Source organism: Callionymus lyra, chromosome 17, assembly GCF_982586985.1.
Source record: "Callionymus lyra chromosome 17, fCalLyr1.hap1.1, whole genome shotgun sequence".
NCBI classification, from domain to species: domain Eukaryota; kingdom Metazoa; phylum Chordata; class Actinopteri; order Syngnathiformes; family Callionymidae; genus Callionymus; species Callionymus lyra.
In genome coordinates this window covers 19,833,810-19,856,507 of record NC_141834.1, presented here as the reverse complement: position 1 = coordinate 19,856,507, position 22,698 = coordinate 19,833,810, and the positions used below count along the sequence as shown (strand labels likewise).

Sequence of the window (22,698 nt, the reverse complement as noted above, 5' to 3'; positions counted from 1 at the left end):
TTAAGTAATAACTTAAAAACTACTGCATTTTGAAGACTTCAACATTTACAACATGTGAATAAGTCACGAGAGTTTTCACATTTGGTGCCCTTTAAGATTCTAGTTCATGTATTTTACTAACTTCTCTTTTATGATCGTTTATCGTAAAATATAATTAAAAAAAAAGTGTTTTAGGTTATAAAAGACTCTCAGTTTTGACCTTAAGGGTTTTTTTTTTTTACTTTGACATTTTGTGTCGTGAGAAAAGTCTCCCAGATTCCGATTAAAGCCAGAAAAGCTTAAAGCGATTGAGAGTAAAATACTTATTTCAATATTTATTTCATTTTTTTAAACAAATCCCAGCAAAGTGTAGTAGAACATCGACTCGAGACACAAACAATGTAGAAATACTTGATGAAAACCAACTTATGATCTGATAAAGAACAGAGTTATCTTCACGTGGGACCTTTAAAAAATAAATGGAAGACGATAAAAAAAAACGTCTGTATTCACTTCTATCAGGAATTTTTTATCCTTAAAAATCATGGTACGACTCAAGAACAAACGAACCCACAACAAACATGAAAATCCTTTCATGGTTTTTTAAGCTGATTATATTTCCCGGAGGATCCGGCATGAAAGGAACGCGAGGAACAATCGTTGGAAAATCCTGACCACTCCGAGGACGAGCGTTCTTATCGCGGATCAGACGCCACAACAAAGTCCTGGATCAGAAGTGGAACCTCCGAGTCCTCCTGAGGCCCCGGGAAACAATCTGGAGCTCATGAAACATTGAGACGCTGAGGAGGAAGCAGAGCCTCGAACAAGAGAATTTCCATCTAAACTGAAGAAGACAAACAGAGAGAGAAGTCAGGAGTGTTTTTTTAAAAATGCTGTCGGATGTTGACGAGACTTTTTTACAATTTCATCACATGACGCTCATCGTCAAGAATAGAAAAATAAAGATTGAGAAAATGGAAATAAAAAAACTGAAATGTAAAATTAAATTCACCAACCTTTTTTTTTACATATTAACTACAGAGCTACAACTTCAGTCCACCATTTTGACTTTCCACTGACTTTAGACCCCCCGAGCTGATATACCGTCGTTCTCCAGGTTTTAAGGCGAACCAGAGTCGGACAAATAGTATCTAAGTATTGAAATCTAAGATCTGGGAAACAAGTGAACCATTTACAAACGTGTGTTGAATTCAAAATCACAACCTGAATTATAAATCTAAGACTGAACTAAGATAACACAAGGGATACCACAAACACATTTGTTTTCAGGCCTTTTGGTCACCTTGACCCAATGATAACACAAGGGATACAACAAACATATTTGTTTTCGGGCATTCGGGTCACTTTGACCCTAATATAACACAAGGGATAACACAGACACGTTCGTTTTCAGGCCTTCGGGTCACTTTGACCCTAATTTAACACAAGGGATATCACAAACACATTCGTTTTCTGGCCTTCGGGTCACTTTGACCCTAATATAACACAAGGGATATCACAAACACATTCGTTTTCAGGCCTTCGGGTCACTTTGACCCTAATATAACACAAGGGATACCACAAACACATTCGCTTTCAGGCCTTCGGGTCACTTTGACCCTAATATAACACAAGGGATACCACAAACACATTCGCTGTCAGGCCTTCGGGTCACTTTGACCCTAATATAACACAAGGGATACCACAAACACATTCACTTTCAGGCCTTCGGGTCACATTGACCCAGCGACAATACAAGGGATACCAAAAAAACATTTGTTTTCAGGCCTTCGGGTCACATTGACCCAGAGACAACACAAGGGATACCACAAACACATTTGTTTTCTGGCCTTCGGGTCACATTGACCAAGAGACAACACAAGGGTTGCCACAAAAACATTTGTTTTCAGGCCTTGGGTACACCTTGACCTGGAGACAACACAAGGGATACCGCAAACACATTTGTTTTCAGGCCTTTGTAATCTGTTCTTTGTAAACGTAGCCTCAGACGCTGCAGCTTCTGTCGCTTTAACATCCGATCCTTGTCCCACTTTTACCTTCATCGAGCGATCAAGGAGCCATGAACCGCCCGAGGCTGTCAATCTTCGGGGTAACCAGTGTTTTCAACCCCCTCTACACCCCCACACCCCGCCCCAGATCCGGTGCAGCCCGTCAGGCCGCGAGACACGGCTCTGTCCCGGGGCTCGCCGTGACTTTCTGCTGCTCCTGAGACGAGCGTCGCCTCCATCTGCCTCGGAAGGAACCGGTTGGAGGCTGAAGCCTGGAGGACGGTCTGACACACAAAGAAGTGGATCAGCTTTAGAACCAGACAAAGAACAATCCAGTCCATTTCCATAAGCAGCGAGCGTCGCGCCCGAGAAAAAGGAACAATCTGCCGTTATGATCACTCGTCTCTGAGCCGCTCGCAGACACCTTGAGATTACACACCGGGCTTTGTGGAAGTCGCTGGAGAAAAAGGAGAATATTTTACCTGGCGAAGGGTTTTTTTTGAATCCATTCTTCTCCTGCCGTGACGTTCCTACACACCGGTCCAACCTCGTGAACAAACATTATGACCACTTGTGTAACTCTGGTTCTCTTCTCTCCCGCAGCCGCCTGCAAAGACCACCGCAAGGCCCTGGAGGTGTCGCAGCACTCGGAGGACATGGGTTTGATTCTCGGGGTGTGCGCCGGCGTCCTGGTGGTGCTGATCCTCCTGCTGGGCATCATCATCATCATCATCAAGAAAGGGTAAAATGAGACCTTCGCTCTTCACCCGGCTTCCATAAATACATATGCAGTGATGGTCATTCCTCTTGAAGTTGAGAGAGCACAAGGGATACCACAAACACATTTGTTCTCGAGCCTTGGTGACCCCAAGATATGAAAACTCCATATGTAGTGGTGGAGGTAGTTTATCTTGACCCGGAGACAACACAAAAGATACCAGAAATACATTTGTTTTTCGGGCCTTCAGGTGACCTTGATCCTGAGTTTACACAAGGGATACCACAAACACATTTGTTCTCGAGCCTTGGTGACCCCAAGATATGAAAACCCCATATGTAGTGGTGGAGGTAGTTTATCTTGACCCGGAGACAACACAAAAGATACCAGAAATACATTTGTTTTTCGGGCCTTCAGGTGACCTTGATCCTGAGTTTACACAAGGGATGCCACAAACACATTTGTTCTCAATCCTTGGTGACCCCCAAGATATGAAAACCCCATATGTAGTGGTGGAGGTCATTCATCTTGACCCAGAGACAACACAAATATACCACAAATATATTAGTTTTCAGGCGTTCAGGTCACCTTGACCTTGAGTTTACACAAGGGATACCACAAACACATTTGTTTTCAGGCCTTTGGGTCACTTTGACCCTGAGTTTACACAAGGGATACCACAAACACATTTGTTTTCAGGCCTTTGGGTCACCTTGACCCTGAGTTTAAACAAGGGATACCAAAAACATATTTGTTTTCGGGCCTTCGGGTCACCTTGACCCTGAATTAACACAAGGGATACCAAAAACAAATTTGTTTTTGGGCCTTTGGGTCACCTTGACCCTGAATTAACACATAGGATACCAAAAACATGTTTCTTTTCAGGTCTTGGGGTCACCTTGACCCAGAGATAACACCTCCTGCACGGACACACACATCTTTGATGTTTATGGAAGTATGTCAGAATTGATTTGAACATTTTTAAGTATTTTTAAATAATTGAATTCAATTTTTTATCAGAGGTTTCATTCATTATTTTTTAACATTGTATCAGAAAAAAATACTTACAAAAAAAAATGAAATTCCTAAAACAATTTCAGTTACACAGTTACAAAATTTGAACCTGTTGAATATTTGACCCCGACATACTTCCATGTGTATCTTCCAGGCTCAGTCCTGCATTGTTTAGTTTTCATTCTCGTTGACCAAACATTTCTCATCCGGGAGCCAATCAGAGTGTGAAGTATTTAATTACAGGAGGAGGGAATTCAATTAGCTTTGTTGATCACGCAGACGCGGCACCAGCCTGACCCACAAATGAGCTGCTAATTGGAAGGGAAAGGTGCTTTGAGAACCCATTAGCTGAAGATCCCGCGGGTCCTCGCTCTTATCTCTGGACTAACATAAACACAGTCTCAGGTTTACACTCACGTATCTCTGGACTAACATAAACACAGTCTCAGGTTTACACCCGTGTATCTCTGGACTAACATAAACACAGTCTCAGGTTTACACTCACGTATCTCTGGACTAACATAAACACAGTCTCAGGTTTAAACTCACGTATCTCTGGACTAACATAAACACAGTCTCAGGTTTACACTCACGTATCTCTGGACTAACATAAACACAGTCTCAGGTTTACACCCGTGTATCTCTGGACTAACATAAACACAGTCGCAGGTTTAAACACACGTATCTCTGGACTAACATAAACACAGTCTCAAGTTTACACTCACGTATCTCTGGACTAACATAAACACAGTCTCAGGTTTACACCCGTGTATCTCTGGACTAACATAAACACAGTCTCAGGTTTAAACTCACGTATCTCTGGACTAACATAAACACAGTCTCAGGTTTACACTCACGTATCTCTGGACTAACATAAACACAGTCTCAGGTTTAAACTCACGTATCTCTGGACTAACATAAACACAGTCTCAGGTTTACACTCACGTATCTCTGGACTAACATAAACACAGTCTCAGGTTTACACCCGTGTATCTCTGGACTAACATAAACACAGTCGCAGGTTTAAACACACGTATCTCTGGACTAACATAAACACAGTCTCAAGTTTACACTCACGTATCTCTGGACTAACATAAACACAGTCTCAGGTTTACACCCGTGTATCTCTGGACTAACATAAACACAGTCTCAGGTTTAAACTCACGTATCTCTGGACTAACATAAACACAGTCTCAGGTTTACACTCACGTATCTCTGGACTAACATAAACACAGTCTCAGGTTTACACCCGTGTATCTCTGGACTAACATAAACACAGTCTCAGGTTTACACTCACGTATCTCTGGACTAACATAAACACAGTCTCAGGTTTACACTCACGTATCTCTGGACTAACATAAACACAGTCTCAGGTTTACACTTGTGTATCTCTGGACTAACATAAACACAGTCTCAGGTTTAAACTCGTGTATCTCTGGACTAACATAAACACAGTCTCAGGTTTAAACTCACGTATCTCTGGACTAACATAAACACAGTCTCAGGTTTACACTTGAGTATCTCTGGACTAACATAAACACAGTCTCAGGTTTACACTCGTGTATCTCTGGACTAACATAAACACAGTCTCAGGTTTAAACTCACGTATCTCTGGACTAACATAAACACAGTCTCAGGTTTACACTCACGTATCTCTGGACTAACATAAACACAGTCTCAGGTTTACACTCACGTATCTCTGGACTAACATAAACACAGTCTCAGGTTTACACTCACGTATCTCTGGACTAACATAAACACAGTCTCAGGTTTAAACTCGCGTATCTCTGGACTAACATAAACACAGTCTCAGGTTTACACTCGAGTATCTCTGGACTAACATAAACACAGTCTCAGGTTTACACTCGAGTATCTCTGGACTAACATAAACACAGTCGCAGGTTTAAACTCACGTATCTCTGGACTAACATAAACACAGTCTCAGGTTTACACTCGAGTATCTCTGGACTAACATAAACACAGTCTCAGGTTTACACTCGAGTATCTCTGGACTAACATAAACACAGTCTCAGGTTTACACTCGAGTATCTCTGGACTAACATAAACACAGTCTCAGGTTTACACTCGAGTATCTCTGGACTAACATAAACACAGTCTCAGGTTTACACTCACGTATCTCTGGACTAACATAAACACAGTCTCAGGTTTACACTCACGTATCTCTGGACTAACATAAACACAGTCTCAGGTTTACACTCACGTATCTCTGGACTAACATAAACACAGTCTCAGGTTTACACTCACGTATCTCTGGACTAACATAAACACAGTCGCAGGTTTAAACTCACGTATCTCTGGACTAACATAAACACAGTCGCAGGTTTAAACTCACGTATCTCTGGACTAACATAAACACAGTCTCAGGTTTACACTCGAGTATCTCTGGACTAACATAAACACAGTCTCAGGTTTACACTCACGTATCTCTGGACTAACATAAACACAGTCGCAGGTTTAAACTCGCGTATCTCTGGACTAACATAAACACAGTCTCAGGTTTAAACTCGCGTATCTCTGGACTAACATAAACACAGTCGCAGGTTTACACTTGTGTATCTCTGGACTAACATAAACACAGTCTCAGGTTAACACTCGAGTATCTCTGGACTAACATAAACACAGTCGCAGGTTTAAACTCGTGTATCTCTGGACTAACATAAACACAGTCGCAGGTTTAAACTCTCGTATCTCTGGACTAACATAAACACAGTCACAGGTTTACACTCGTGTATCTCTGGACTAACATAAACACAGTCTCAGGTTTACACTCGAGTATCTCTGAACTAACATAAACACAGTCTCAGGTTTACACTCGAGTATCTCTGGACTAACATAAACACAGTCTCAGGTTTACACTCGAGTATCTCTGGACTAACATAAACACAGTCTTAGGTTTAAACTCACGTATCTCTGGACTAACATAAACACAGTCTCAGGTTTACACTCGAGTATCTCTGGACTAACATAAACACAGTCTCAGGTTTACACTCGAGTATCTCTGGACTAACATAAACACAGTCTCAGGTTTACACTCGAGTATCTCTGGACTAACATAAACACAGTCTCAGGTTTACACTCGAGTATCTCTGGACTAACATAAACACAGTCTCAGGTTTAAACTCACGTATCTCTGGACTAACATAAACACAGTCTCAGGTTTACACTCGAGTATCTCTGGACTAACATAAACACAGTCTCAGGTTTACACTCGAGTATCTCTGGACTAACATAAACACAGTCTCAGGTTTACACTCGAGTATCTCTGGACTTACATAAACACAGTCTCAGGTTTACACTCGAGTATCTCTGGACTAACATAAACACAGTCTCAGGTTTAAACTCACGTATCTCTGGACTAACATAAACACAGTCTCAGGTTTACACTCGTGTATCTCTGGACTAACATAAACACAGTCGCAGGTTTAAACTCGTGTATCTCTGGACTAACACAAACACAGTCGCAGGTTTAAACTCACGTATCTCTGGACTAACATAAACACAGTCTCAGGTTTAAACTCTCGTATCTCTGGACTAACATAAACACAGTCGCAGGTTTAAACTTGTGTATCTCTGGACTAACATAAACACAGTCGCAGGTTTACACTCGTGTATCTCTGGACTAACATAAACACAGTCGCAGGTTTACACTCGTGTATCTCTGGACTAACACAAACACAGTCGCAGGTTTAAACTCACGTATCTCTGGACTAACATAAACACAGTCGCAAGTTTACACTCGTGTATCTCTGGACTAACATAAACACAGTCTCAGGTTTAAACTCACGTATCTCTGGACTAACATAAACACAGTCTCAGGTTTACACTCACGTATCTCTGGACTAACATAAACACAGTCTCAGGTTTACACTCACGTATCTTCAAAAAACTCAAAATCACTCAAAAAAACAGTGCAGTTGTAATAGCCAGAATATATATCACTTAAAGGAAATGTTCCTTTGTAATAGCTTGAATATATAGCACTTAAAGAAACAGTGCCGTTGTAATAGCTGGAATATACAGTATATCACTCAAAGAAACAGTGCCTTTGTAATATATCTTCTGATGATATTTTTACATGAGGAATCATATAAAACAAATGTAAAAATATTGAGGTGATGATAAAATAAGTACATTTAGGAAGCATATGTTCTTAAAGTGTAGCATCAATGACAGTGAAACAGAAATAAAGTCATTAACATCATATTAATGATCATTTTCAGTAGATTTTGACAAGTTTTTTTCATCTTCTGAGCTCATGAAATTCTTCTTTTCCCGCTGAGAGCTTTGCAAACGCTCTGGTTCTGAGTGGAGGATAAAAATAGCGTGGGTTAGCCACCTAGCATCTCACCTCTGGTGTGTTGACTGTAAGCGGGGTAATGATGCGACGTCTCTATCTCGGGATGAAATCCCCGAAGACTCTAAATCCCCGAGAGAATCGGCGAGAGACTGAACGTGTCAACATCGCTTTGGTAGACGACCTAGAAGAGAAACACTGAGGTTCTAGGAGGTTACGGTGTGTTTAGCTCGGCTTTACACGAAGTTCCTTCGTTTATCGAGGGGGTTTCGTTCTGAAAACACTCTCAGTAACCAGATCTGCTCACGTCGTGCTTTGCCGCCCAGCCAACCCATCAAAACTGTCAGAGACATAGAATTAAAATACAGTATTGTAGCGACCAATCAGCTGTCACTCAATGCAGCCGTGTGTAGAAAGGCATCATGGGAGTTTACTATTGTTTGGCGCCATAACTAAGGTGGGCGTGATCATTAGTTCTGTGGTTGTGTTGAAGTTTATCATATTTTTGAAACACAATATATTTGAAAATAGGATATCGATCAGAAATGTTTGATACAAGTACTAATGTCAATAACTTTTTTTTATACTGATGTATACAAGTATACATCAGATAAATACAAGTAAAAGGAAAATGACAAAAAAAAATGGTGTTTGGTCAATTTTCAAAAATACATCCAAAAAATGTAGTTTTACTCCGGAAAAAATCTTACGAGTTTATCGGAACTTGGCTCTGGAAGTCAATACCGATACTTTGTACTACCGAAGAATTTCAGTTCCACAAAAGAACCTTTTCTTAAATGTTATTTTTTTCGAATAATAAAATAATTTCTATATTTAAGGGTTGAATTAAATATATTTTAAATATTTGTTTGATATGTTTTGTATTCATTCCTTTTTTTATTATCACATTTTGAAAAACGAGTTCGATATTCTCTGAAAATGCCAAATATTGTCGTAAAACTAAAGTATGATATCAGACGGACCATGTCAACGCAAATAAATGATGCCCAAATTTGTAAAATTTTGTTTTTCAAAGTCTCAAAAAATGGTAGAAATGGACCTTTTTTTTACCACGAAAACATGTAAAAAAGGCCAAAGATCAACATCTCTGAAAATCGGAAATAATGTCGGGAAAACTAAAGTATGATATCAGGCAGAAAAATGTTGCCCAAAAGGTGTAAAATGTTGTTTTTTTAGTCTAAAAATAGGGTAAAAATTGAACAATTTTTACGAGGAAAACGATTCCCTTCAATATGTAGTGCGGTGTGCAAAAGGAAAACCTTGGAAACACGGCGAGCATAGAAGCTGAACATGTCGAGGGACGTAAGTTCTCCTACAGGGTCGAGGGCAGGTGTTGGTGGTGGGCGGAGCTTCGGTCCATCAGCACCCGCACATGCATGCGGCGCCTGACGGCCTCACATCACCATCAATGCTCTCGGCATCGCTTTCATCTCACTTTTCTTTCTCTTCCTCCTCCCACCGTCCACAGAAGGGACTTCTACTCGTACTACCCGTAAGTGCTGACGCCTCATTTCTACTCCATGGTTCTCACGCTTGTGCTGTCATCGGGGAAGAGAAGGAACGTTGGTTTGTTTGAGCGTCGAGATGACGAAACCTTCTCGTCTCCTCCTGAAGGAAACCGGTCAACATGAACAAGACGCCCATCACGTATCGCCAGGAGAAGAGTCACATGGGCTCCATGGAGCGCAGCTTCACCGACCAGAGCACCCTGCAGGAGGACGAGAGGATGGCGCTCTCCTTCATGGACGCTCACACCTGCGCCAGAGGTGATGAAAAACACTTATTCCTAAGCTTTGGAACGATCTTCCTCTCTCTTGATGGATCTACTGACTCCTTCAAGAAACATCTTAAGACGTTTCTATTTGTTCAGGCTTTTCCTTGATTTTCTGGAACTCCTGTTGTGTTCTCAGTATTATCTTGATCTTTAAAGTATATACTTTTTTGAGTATTGTTTTGATTGTTAAAGCGCTTTGTGACCCTGGTCACTATATAAATAAATAAATATTACTTACTTACACTTCCTTCGTTCTTTGACGACGCTGTAGTGTCTGCGTCACGCCACTAGGTGGCGCATTCTAGTCCAGTTTTTTAGTCTCACTGTCATCAGAATGTTGAATATTGAATTTAACTTTTCAAATCTTGAAACTAAACTTTTTTTCTTTCTTAAATGATTTCTAGGCGTTTTATTATATTATATAAAATAATTTCAATATTGAAAGGTTGAACTAATTTTTTATTGAATATTTGAATAAAATAATTTCTATATCGAACTATTAAATTTATTTTTTTGTTTTTTTAAATAATTTAAATTGAAAATGTATATATTTTCTAATTTAATTATTTTTAAGATCAATATTTGTCTTAATTTATAATCATTTAAATCTCTTTTTTTATATTGAGAGATTGGATTATTATTTTTACAATTACATTTTGAAACTTATAATATTTTCAAAACGGCTAAAACATAGTTTATTCATACAGTTTGATGTTTTAATTTTAATTAATCAAAAACAAAATTTTAAAAGTCAATATTCTTTAATCCGTAGCCCTTTAAATCCAATATTAAATGTTGGTGTAATAGAGTCATCAGACAGTATCAACAGAGCACAGAGATACTTGATCAAAATTTCAGCCAATCGTGTTAACATTATTATACCAACATTTTTACATTGAATTTAAAAGACAAAAAATGTAAAAATATTGAATTTAGAAAATGTGTTTTTGATTAATTTGAATAAGAATATCAAACTCTATGTGTCATTTTGTTTTTAAATCATGTGGTAAATAATCAAATTTTCATTTAGATAAAAATTAATTCACTTTCAATAAACAATCAAAAATTCAATACTTAACAAAAAAAAAAAGTTTTAGCATTTGAATTAAATAAAAATAGTACATACATATTTTTCTGACGGCAGTGATTTACCTCCACATCTCACTCTCTACTTCACTTTTTCATGTTGTTTTTTTTAGCCATTTTTTTGTTTACCTCAAGTATTTTTCCCCAGATCTACATTTATCTTCTACGAAAGTGTTCAAAAGTTTTATCCCGATGTTGTCGCTCCCGAGCGAAAGTTGTGTTTGTTTTGGTAAATTGTCCGTAATCCTGGGAAACACGATGGTGTGGTTCGAGCGAGAAGTCGTTTCTCAAAGTTGACGTCGTCTTCACTCACGGAGAAATGAAAAAAACAAGAGTTTTGTCTCCAGAAGATTAGAAAGTAGAGAATCGTCTTCAATCTTAAAACATTTGTTTTCAGCTTCTCAGATGAAGATTAGAGTCGGTCGAACACGATCTCACTGTCGCCCCGGATCCTTCCTCAGGTGACGTCCGGAGCTCGGTGAACGAGGCCAGCAGTCTGCTGGGAGGGTCCCCGAGGCACCAGTGCGGGCGCAAGGGGTCGCCCTACCACACGGGTCAGCTGCACCCCGCGGTGCGCGTGGCCGACCTTCTGCAGCACATCAACCAGATGAAGACGGCCGAGGGGTACGGCTTCAAGCAGGAGTACGAGGTACGAGTCGTTGACCATCAAACCTGTGTTTATGAACGATTCAATTCACGCTTTATCATCATAGAAAATATTGTTCTATAGAAAAGGATAAATAAAGGAAGATTTCTTTTTTAATTTGATTACAAAGCTAAACAAGCTACGATTATTATTGTGTTATATATTAAATAATCTGTTATATTTTCTAAAAAATATTCTAAAGTAATATTATAAATATAGATGGATAAATAGATGAATGGATAGATGGATAGATGGATAGATGGATGGATGGATGGATAAATAGATGGATGGATAGATGATAGATGGATAGATGGATGGATGGATGGATAGATGAATGGATAGATGGATGGATGGATGGATGGATGGATGGATGGATGGATGGATAGATGGATGGATGGATGGATGGATGGATAGATGGATGGATGGATAGATGGATAGATGGATAAATAGATGAATGGATGGATGGATGGATGGATGGATGGATGGATGGATGGATGGATAGATGGATGGATGGATGGATGGATGGATAGATAGATAGATGAATGGATAGATGGATAAATAGATGGATAAATGGATGGATGGATGGATGGATGGATGGATGGATGGATAGATGGATGGATAGATGAATGGATGGATGGATAAATAGATGAATGGATGGATGGATGGATGGATGGATGGATGGATGGATGGATGGATGGATGGATGGATGGATGGACGGACGGACGGACAGACTGATGGATAAAATTAAGAAAATTAAAAACGCAGAAAGAGGACAAATTAAAAGAGGTAAAGAAATAAAAAGAAAATGTGTAAAGTTCAAATTAAAAATATATAATAGTTAACTATCATCACAGGTAGGGCCCCATTAATAAAGTCAAGGGGCCGCATGAGGCCCCCGGACGGCACTTCGCTCTGGTCCGATGTTAAAGCTTTGAGTCATTTTATTAATTACAACAATTTTCTACAGATGTTTCTGAAATTAATTCAAAATGACAAAACTTCCATTATTAGACTTGTATTTATGTGCATATATTATTAAGTGTAAAGTACAACTTCTACAATAAAGTCATGATTCACGTCCGTCCTGCTGTTTTAATAACTGTGGAGGAACTTTTTAATCTAAAGGTTTGATTTAAATGTTTTATAAATTGAAGGATATTTTTAACTGAACAATGTACTTGAAGCCATTAATTCAAAGTGCTATTTGCAAGCGTAACTTTTCTACGGACAAGAAGAGAAAACTTAATCCGTGGATGAAATCATGAGATCAATTAAAGAATTGAAAGTTAAGTCGTGGCCGCAGAATACTTCATAGAACTCTGAGATACTATGGTGTTGCGGCCGCAGTAGCGGACCTCCGCTCTCTGAGCTTCTTATTTCTTTAGTTTGGGGCCACGAAATACAGATTTTCTTTTACATTTATGGCAAACTGTACATTTAAAAGATACATATTTTGAAAAATATTTAATAATTATTTACAAAAATGTGATTTAGGTCTGAATGAACAGGATAATATTCAGAGATTAATGGATTAATTTGAAAAAATAAAACGTTTTAAAGCTCATTCATTAAATACATTGAAGTGCTTTGTAAACACTCACTTAACCACACGGTTCAAATGTGACAAACTTTCACTTTCAAGCGTGTTTTTAAAAAAGCATTTAATCCTCAAGGTCGATCTCCAATAATCGTGATGTGTTTTGACTTTTACGTCGACTCAGCACTAAGTCTGTGTTGTCGGTTCTTTAAACCTGAGCCGAGAGTAAATCACTGAAAGGTTTGTCGTCGTCTGGGAGGAGAAAGTGTTTGTTTTCACTTTGATCAACCATCACACGTCGTTAACCGGTCGTTAGTTAAGTCGTTAGTTAAGTCGTTAGTTAAGTCGTTAATCAGATCCTAACCTTTGAGTGTTTTTCTCCGTTAGCGATCGTCGTCTCTTTAGCGTGTTTTGATGATTCAAACACCTTTACATCTTTCTCGGATTAAAAAAAAAAAGTCATCGGGGAATAAGATTCATTGTTTTCTAAATGACACAAAAGGTAAAACATTCTCAGGTCTTGAACTGGAGCCGGGAATTGTGGGTAAAACAAAAGTTCTCCGTCCTGGTCCGACTAAGATTCAAGGCGACGCCGACATCGATTCCCAAATGTCAACAATCAATTATTTTCCAAATGTCAGCCTTCTAATGTAAAGTTTATGTCACGAGAACGAGGGATGAGTCGTGAGAAAACTGAGAGAAGAGCCTGCCGCTGCAAACTCAAGGCCCCGGGGCCAGATCCAGGCCCGCCCACTCTAATGATGTGGCCCGGAAAGAAGAAAAAAAAAAGATTTAGCCGAGTTTAGTGTTTTGATCCTCGTGTCGTTGAGTTTAACATTTAGTTTAGCATTAGAATCTGAACCTGTTACTAACATAGCAATGGGTGGATGGATAGAGAGAAAGAAAGAGAGAGAGAGATGGATGGATAGAAAAAGGAAATATAAATGGCAAAAAAAGCAGCAGAGCAACGTAAGGTGGATTGGAAAAAAGAAGGGAGGAAGATTGATAGAAAAATAGAAAGATTGGTCGATAGATAGATAAAAAGAAGAGAGAATGACAGATAAAAAAAGAAGATAGAAATATGGATAGAATTAATAAGAGATAAATATGGATAGAAAAAAGGAGGAAGATGGATTGAAAAAAGAAGAGAAGAGTTTAGATGAAAAAAGAAGAGAAGAGGATGGATGAAAAAAGAAGGGAGCAGAATGGATTGAAAAAAGGGAGGAAGGTGGATTGAAAAAAGAAGAGATAAACAAGAAAGATGGGTAGAATAAAGAAGAGAGGAAGATGGGTGGAGTTAATAAGAGAGAAATATAGATAGAAAAAAGAAGGGAGGAAGATGGATTGAAAAAAGAAGAGAAGAGGACTTGTGTAGGTCTCAGGACTTGTGTAGGTCTCAGGACTTGTGAAGGTTTCAGGACTTGTGAAGGTCTCGGGACTTGTGAAGGTCTTGGGACTTGTGAAGGTCTCGGGACTTGTGAAGGTCTCGGGACTTGTGAAGGTCTCGGGACTTGTGAAGGTCTCGGGACTTGTGAAGGTCTCGGGACTTGTGAAGGTCTCGGGACTCGTGAAGGTCTCTGGACTTGTAGAGGTCTCAGGACTCGTGAAGGTCTCAGGACTCGTGAAGGTCTCAGGACTCGTGAAGGTCTCAGGTCTCCACTAACAGGCTCCTCTAAACGTCCACCTCGACTCACCATCTCTGCCTGGTTATTTCTCTCCTCGTCTGCTCCGATTGCTGCAGGATTTCTCGGCGGGACAGAATCTCAAGTGCACTATATTGCTTTTCCCTTCCCTGCTGTTGAGCGCGATGATATCTCCAGTCGCACGGCTCGGGGCCAATAATGAAAGGTCCAAATCCCCGGGAGCCTCTCCCCGGTGGAACAATTGTATCCGAGTGTCGCCGCCGCCCCGGAGAGTCGTGGACCGGCGTCCCCTGCAGCGATTGGCTTTTATGTGGCGGAGAAAACATCTTTTTTTGTCATGGGTTCGCTCCCCCCCTCCTGCTCCACTCATTAAACTGTCCCTCACAGGCAAAAAACAATCCACTCCCAGAATCAATACTTCTTTTTTTCCCTTGTTTTGAGTGTGTGTCCATTATGAGGGAAGAAGACGCGTCTTATTGAGTCTCCTTCGCAGGTTCTGCTCTTATTTCCCACAAGAACGTTGTGTGGAAACATTGATCGGGAGTTAACGTGCCTCGGATGAAGTACTGACTACACAACTGGTGTGTGTTCACGGGGGATCTGTTTGAAAAGTAATACACAATATATATTAATATATCTTTTTATTTGTATTTAAACTTATGTATTGTACTATTTTACTTTGTGTAACAAATAAAATAATTAGACTTTTTAAAATGTACTATTGCCAGGTTAATATTTACGGCATTTGTTCATTTTTGTGTTGCAATTAAACATCCTGACGCTAGATGGCATAGCTAAAGGAACAATGAAATTTGGCGATATCAAGGCAATGACTGAGGACGAGAGGATACAGTGACTCCAGCAGCTTTAAAAGCTGATGTTTGGACATATTTTGTTTTTCAGTTTTATTGATTCAACCAAAAAAAAAAAACACAAAAAATTTGGTGTCATCTCAACTCGTCTTACAGCGTTTCTTCATTATTGTGTTGCAATTAAACCCCCGACCTCTAGATGGCAGCAGTCGTTACGCTCTCAGTAGCTAAAGGAACAATTCAATCCTGCATGATCCTGGTGATGACTGAGGACTAGAGGATACAGTGGACTCCAGTTGATTTTAAAGCTGATGTTTGGACATATTTTATCTTTCAGTTTCATTGATTCAAACAAAAAAAAAAAACACAAAAAAGGTCACAAAAATCTGTCACCTCAACTCGTCTTACGGCGTTTCTTCATTATTGTGTTGCAATTAAACCCCCGACCTCTAGATGGCAGCAGTCATTACGCCCTCCGTAGCTAAAGGAACAATTCAAGCCTGCATGATCCTGGTGATGACTGAGGACTAGAAGATACAGTGGACTCCAGTTGATTTAAAAGCTGATGTTTGGACATTTTTTATCTTTCAGTTTTATTAATTCAACAAAAAAAACACACAAGATTTCACAAAAATGTATTATCCCCTAAACTTGTCTTACAGCGTTCGTTTATTTTTGTGTTGCAATTCAACTTCTGGACGCTAGATGGCAGCAGTCATGATGTCCTAGGTAGCCAAAAGAACAATTAAATCCTGCATAATTATCCCGGTTAAACTGAGGACTAGAGGATACAGTGACTCCAGCAGCTTTTAAAGCTCATCAAAAGATGTCACTTAAATTCCGTTTCCCCTAAAGTCGTTCGAAAAAATGATGCAAGTATTTCAAAATATATCGTTTTTAATCGTATCGTGAGTAGAGTTGTCAGAAGTATTAAAAAAAACAAGGAAATATTGATACTTTAATGGTGTATTCGGATACTCGTTTTCAAAAATATTGATGTTTTATTTTTCGCGCTACCTCAGACCTGAAACTTGTTTTTCTTACTAAAGAATATTTCTTATTGTAATATATATTTATTTATTTATATTATAGATACATTAACACTTGATTCTGTCAATTGTTCGATTTTTAACAGAAATTATTTTTGCTTTTTTCTTGTAATTAAAATATTTATTTTAGATTTCGGGTTTTATTATTTAATGGTATTGAACATAGTATTGGTATTGAGTTGAACATTTTCAGAAATCGTAGTGTGTCGTTGCAGCTCTTTTTGTCGTCACGATATGTTCTTCAAATCCTTGTGTGTCACTGTTTAGAATTCAAAAGTCAAACTACTTCTTTTTAAATTTTCCCCGAAAAACACTTTCCATCTAATGTCAGTCCGAGTCTAAAACTCCACTATATTCAATCACATAGAACCTAAGATGACATTTCTACTGTAGTTTGTCTTCAAAAGTTGACCAAAAACCTTTGGTTTTTTTGTGTTAAAGCTTTGAATTAATCGTCTGCATCCAGTTGTGAAAAGGGATTTGAAGCGATCCGACCGACCCTCCCTTCAAATCACAGCTGCTGCTCAAAAGGCAGGCGTCCTAAAACCGCGGAGATCTAACGTCGGACTCGGGGAATAGAAAGCAGAAGATCCGGCGAGCGATGAATACAAGATGCCTCCAACCAGAGACGTCGTGAGAAGTGAGGAGGAGGGTGTAATCCAGAGCGGGATTTTGTCGGGTTTGGGTTCTCTGTGGGGAGAACCGTGTAGTAATCCTCTGCTCAGCATGCCGATTTGGGCAGACTTTACCCAATTCCTCCAGTGGGTGAACACCACAGGGGTCGGCTGAGTGTTGCGAGTTTAAGAGTGCTTTATTTATGGATTTTAAAAAAATTGTTTGCAGACTTCATCTGGCTGGTGGGCACTTAAAAGAGACGCTAAGCCTCACCACGCAGGAATTTAATCCTTCAATAACTAATTCAGAACCATCTGGCATGTGACTCCGGCGCTGGTGTGAGAAAGCGCAGTCCTGCAGCGGATGCCGTCGAAAAAGACGCTTCAAGTTTTCTTCGCCTTATAGTTTCAATATCACAAAACTGCTTTTGAAAGTCATACGTCCAAAAACCCGATCTGCGTCGAGTGCCGGCCCAGCACAGACACGTTACCATGGTGATCCGTTAGAATCCCCCTTACCGTCCAGACGGGTCGTAAAGCGTAGTGGCTTCTACCCACACAGAAGCAATAAAGAGACCCCTGTTCAAACAGACCCTCTGCCCCCCTGACAATAAAGCCCTGACAATGGCTTCCTGGTCCAGGCATGCAGTGACTAGAGTGGTTACTAGTCAGTGGTTACTTTGGCTCTTTTCCAATACTGACTTCTTTTTTCTTTTTTTTAGAATCCCTTATTAGTCCCGCGAGGGGAAATTCGGTAGTGCTGTTGACAGCCATTCACACATACTGATGGGAGTAGGCTGCACACCTGCGCCAAGTCTACCATCAGGAGCAATCAGGGTAAAGTGTCTTGCTCAGGGACACAACGACACAAGATTGTCTGGAGCTGGGATTGAACCTGCAACCATTTGGACTGCAGGCAACCACTCTACCATCTGAGCTATGACGCCCCAATTCCAGCAGTAACTGGACCAAGGTGTTGTGTTTGCCCTGGCCCTGCTACCTAACCACGGTTAGGGTGGGACGTCAGAACATGGTGGTGCAAAACTTGAAGGCAATAATCTAGACTTTGTCCGTGGTTCTGAGAAAAAGTTTTTGGACCAACATACCATACCATTTTTCAAATGGCGGGTACATTCCTTGTGTTTGGAGTTGCTCTGGTGACTCTTCAGTGACGTCATACTCGGATGAATCAGTAGCCTTTTCAAGTGCTAGCTCGGCTCGCGTGGTACCAGAGCGGAGAAGGTACTAAAACCATGATCTGCTTTTAATTGTACTGTGCTGGTGAAACGCACCACAAACCAGGTAGAGTTGACTAGAGTAGTGTGAAGATGAGCCTGTGGAAAAGGGGCGATAGTCCTGTTGGAATCCTTTTGGTCTGAAACAAGTGCATCAGTTTGGCTTTGGTTGAACCACAATTCAAAATCTTGAAATACCCTTGTCCTTATTAGAGACCTACTTGTGAGGTTAAAGATTGAAGTAGACCCAAGAGCAGAAGATACATAAAGGGAAACAAAAAGGTGGGAACTCTCAAAGTGTCCAAAAAGACAAAGGTCACACCATGGACCAGGTCGATGGAAATTGGTAAAATTGTTCGGTTAGGAACAGGAGTACAACAGCGAGAGATGACGAGTTCAATAATAAGGCAAAGGGGGTAAAAGTTGATACAAAACTCTGCAGCCAGAATTCTGAGCCGCTCTAGTAGAAGAACTCACATTTCTCTGATCCTTAAATAAACCTCTTCACTGGCTGCCAGTTTCTTTCAGGATCAACTTTAAAATTCTAGTTCTTACTTTCAGATCTATTCATGGTCAGACCTTCCATCAGTGATCTGATCCAGACTTACACCCCAGCTCGGGCTCTGAGGTCTGTGGATCAGAATCTACTGATGGTTCCTGAACTTCAGGACCAGAGGAGAGAAATCCTTCCAGACTGTTGCTCCTAAGCTTTGGAACCATCTCTGTGTTTGATGATCTACTGACTCCTTCAAGAAACATCTGTGTTTGATGATCTACTGACTCCTTCAAGAAACATCTGTGTTTGATGATCTACTGACTCCTTCAAGAAACATCTGTGTTTGATGATCTACTGACTCCTTCAAGAAACATCTGTGTTTGATGATCTACTGACTCCTTCTAGAAACATCTGTGTTTGATGATCTACTGACTCCTTCAAGAAACATCTGTGTTTGATGATCTACTGACTCCTTCAAGAAACATCTGTGTTTGATGATCTACTGACTCCTTCAAGAAACATCTGTGTTTGATGATCTACTGACTCCTTCAACAAACATCTGTGTTTGATGATCTACTGACTCCTTCAAGAAACATCTCTGTGTTTGATGATCTACTGACTCCTTCAAGAAACATCTGTGTTTGATGATCTACTGACTCCTTCAAGAAACATCTGTGTTTGATGATCTACTGACTCCTTCAAGAAACATCTATGTTTGATGATCTACTGACTCCTTCAAGAAACATCTGTGTTTGATGATCTACTGACTCCTTCAAGAAACATCTGTGTTTGATGATCTACTGACTCCTTCAAGAAACATCTGTGTTTGATGATCTACTGACTCCTTCAAGAAACATCTGTGTTTGATGATCTACTGACTCCTTCAAGAAACATCTGTGTTTGATGATCTACTGACTCCTTCAAGAAACATCTGTGTTTGATGATCTACTGACTCCTTCAAGAAACATCTGTGTTTGATGATCTACTGACTCCTTCAACAAACATCTGTGTTTGATGATCTACTGACTCCTTCAAGAAACATCTCTGTGTTTGATGATCTACTGACTCCTTCAAGAAACATCTATGTTTGATGATCTACTGACTCCTTCAAGAAACATCTGTGTTTGATGATCTACTGACTCCTTCAAGAAACATCTGTGTTTGATGATCTACTGACTCCTTCAAGAAACATCTATGTTTGATGATTTACTGACTCCTTCAAGAAACATCTGTGTTTGATGATCTACTGACTCCTTCAAGAAACATCTGTGTTTGATGATCTACTGACTCCTTCAAGAAACATCTGTGTTTGATGATCTACTGACTCCTTCAAGAAACATCTGTGTTTGATGATCTACTGACTCCTTCAAGAAACATCTGTGTTTGATGATCTACTGACTCCGTCAAGAAACATCTCTGTGTTTGATGATCTACTGACTCCTTCAAGAAACATCTGTGTTTGATGATCTACTGACTCCTTCAAGAAACATCTGTGTTTGATGATCTACTGACTCCTTCAAGAAACATCTGTGTTTGATGATCTACTGACTCCTTCAAGAAACATCTGTGTTTGATGATCTACTGACTCCTTCAAGAAACATCTGTGTTTGATGATCTACTGACTCCTTCAAGAAACATCTGTGTTTGATGATCTACTGACTCCTTCAAGAAACATCTGTGTTTGATGATCTACTGACTCCTTCAAGAAACATCTGTGTTTGATGATCTACTGACTCCTTCAAGAAACATCAGTGTTTGATGATCTACTGACTCCTTCAAGAAACATCTGTGTTTGATGATCTACTGACTCCTTCAACAAACATCTGTGTTTGATGATCTACTGACTCCTTCAAGAAACATCTGTGTTTGATGATCTACTGACTCCTTCAAGAAACATCTTAAGACACTTTTATCTGAGCTTTTTGTTAATTTTCTGTGTTTGTCTTATGTGTCTTGATCTTTTAAAGTATACATTTTAACTGTGTATTGTTTTTTAATTGTTAAAGCGCTTTGTGACCCTGGTCTAGAAACATCGTTACAAATAACCTTTACTTTACTTTACTTACTTACATCCTCAAAATCAAGAAGTACGGAGCTGTACCTGCAGCATGTTAGACATTCTGGCGTCTGCCGCCCGCGTGGCTTAATTTATCCAACACAGTTTTTCTGGTTGGTATTTTAAAACTGTCAGTCGTGCTCCAGTTATTTCAACATCAAAACAGTTTAATGTTCCTTGATAAGTGTTTGTGTGAAGTTGTTAAAAAACAACTTTGTTCAAGGTTACTGTACCGACACACGTCTACCGTTGCATCTGAAGAGGACGACAAAAAAAAAAACTACTTATTTACTGACAACCTTTTACTTAAGTGCGAAGCGAACAAAAGCTCGACTAAACGCGTCCTTCACTCTCAAACCTACAAACAAGGGCCAGGAAGCGGCTAATGATGCATAATGACGGCGTTTCTCAAAGAGGATCTTTCAGTCGATGTTTTTTTTCCTCTTACTCTGGCAGAGCTTCTTCGACGGCTGGGACTGCACCAAGAAGAAGGACAAGACAAAGAGCCGACACGACACCTTGCTGGGATGTGAGTCACGGAATAACGGCGTCGGTGGAACGGGAACGTCGGCACTGAGTCTTGCTTGTATCGCCTCAGATGACCGCCACAGAGTGAAGCTCCATCCTCTCCTGGGGGACCCCAACTCCGACTACATTAACGCCAACTACATCGATGTAAGTCGACCTCTCTTCGTGTCGCGGGAATGAAAAAAAAACAAAAACACCTGAAGCTCTGTCACACCTTAACAAAAAAAAACAAAAAAACAACACGCCGTCCATTTCTCTCATCGCTATAAACCCACCTGGTGTGCTGGCCCACTTTCACCTGGACGCCTTCATCCATGCCCCGCTCACCGAGGGCTTTTGCCAGATGCTGTGCTCGTCAATTGCTTCACCAGATCCCTGACCCAGACTAACTCAGCTTTTATTAAATCACAATCGGGTAAATGCATTTCGAGCCCCGCAGAGGAGATGAACCTTTTTTTCTGTAGCATATTTCAAATCCCTCCAAATTAAATAGACGTGATGGATGTTATTCAATCCCCGGAATGGGCTGGCGGAGGAGAGAGAGCGCCTCCACCTTCGGCGATCCGCCGCGAGGATCGTGTCAAACACACAGTGACTCACTGTTGTACGCCGGCGTGCTCATGAAGCAGGAGGCGGTGGGAGCAGATGTTTTATAGAAGCCCCTTCATGCCAGGGAAGATAAGAAGGTTGCGGTTTGGGAGCAAAACATGCTGACGTTCATTTGAGGAAGAGACGAAACTAAAACGGTTTGTTCTTAATTAAAGGGATAGTTCACCCAAAATTAAAAAAAATGCAGAAATGTATGTCCATATGGAAGGTTGCAGGTTCACTTCCCGGTTGGTTCCCTGTGTTGCTTGGGTACTTTCAAACGGTTTACTTACTTACCATCTTCTATTTCATAGTTTAGACTTTCTTTTATTGTCATTGCATATAAAACACAGCAGTGAAACTGGAAACAAAATGTTGTTGCTTGACAACCGTTAAAAACACAGCAGAATGAATGTATATATAAAAAGTATAAATATAAATAAGTTAAAAATAGCGCAATATAGTATAAACAGAATAAATACATAATATATTAAATAATGCACAGCTCAAGTTATATTTCATTCAGCAGTCTGATTGTTCCCTTTCTCCTATTTCTCTCTTTTTTTTCTTTATATAAC

The 22,698-nt window shown here is 40.0% G+C and overlaps 1 protein-coding gene across 5 annotated transcripts in view; it reads left to right on the top strand.

Moving 5' to 3' along the window:
• Positions 1 to 22,698, top strand: part of ptprub (protein tyrosine phosphatase receptor type Ub) — a 258,433-nt gene that overhangs the window by 202,086 nt on the left and 33,649 nt on the right. For 4 of the 5 annotated variants that reach the window (XM_087812963.1, XM_087812959.1, XM_087812961.1 and 1 more), the window contains exons 14-19: positions 2,592 to 2,730; positions 9,525 to 9,548; positions 9,671 to 9,822; positions 11,378 to 11,565; positions 21,461 to 21,533; positions 21,603 to 21,679. In XM_087812963.1, coding sequence (XP_087669089.1) covers positions 2,592 to 2,730; positions 9,525 to 9,548; positions 9,671 to 9,822; positions 11,378 to 11,565; positions 21,461 to 21,533; positions 21,603 to 21,679 — 653 coding nt within the window. The remainder of the gene's footprint in view (positions 1 to 2,591; positions 2,731 to 9,524; positions 9,549 to 9,670; positions 9,823 to 11,377; positions 11,566 to 21,460; positions 21,534 to 21,602; positions 21,680 to 22,698) is intronic. The other variant, XM_087812960.1, reaches the window with a different exon arrangement.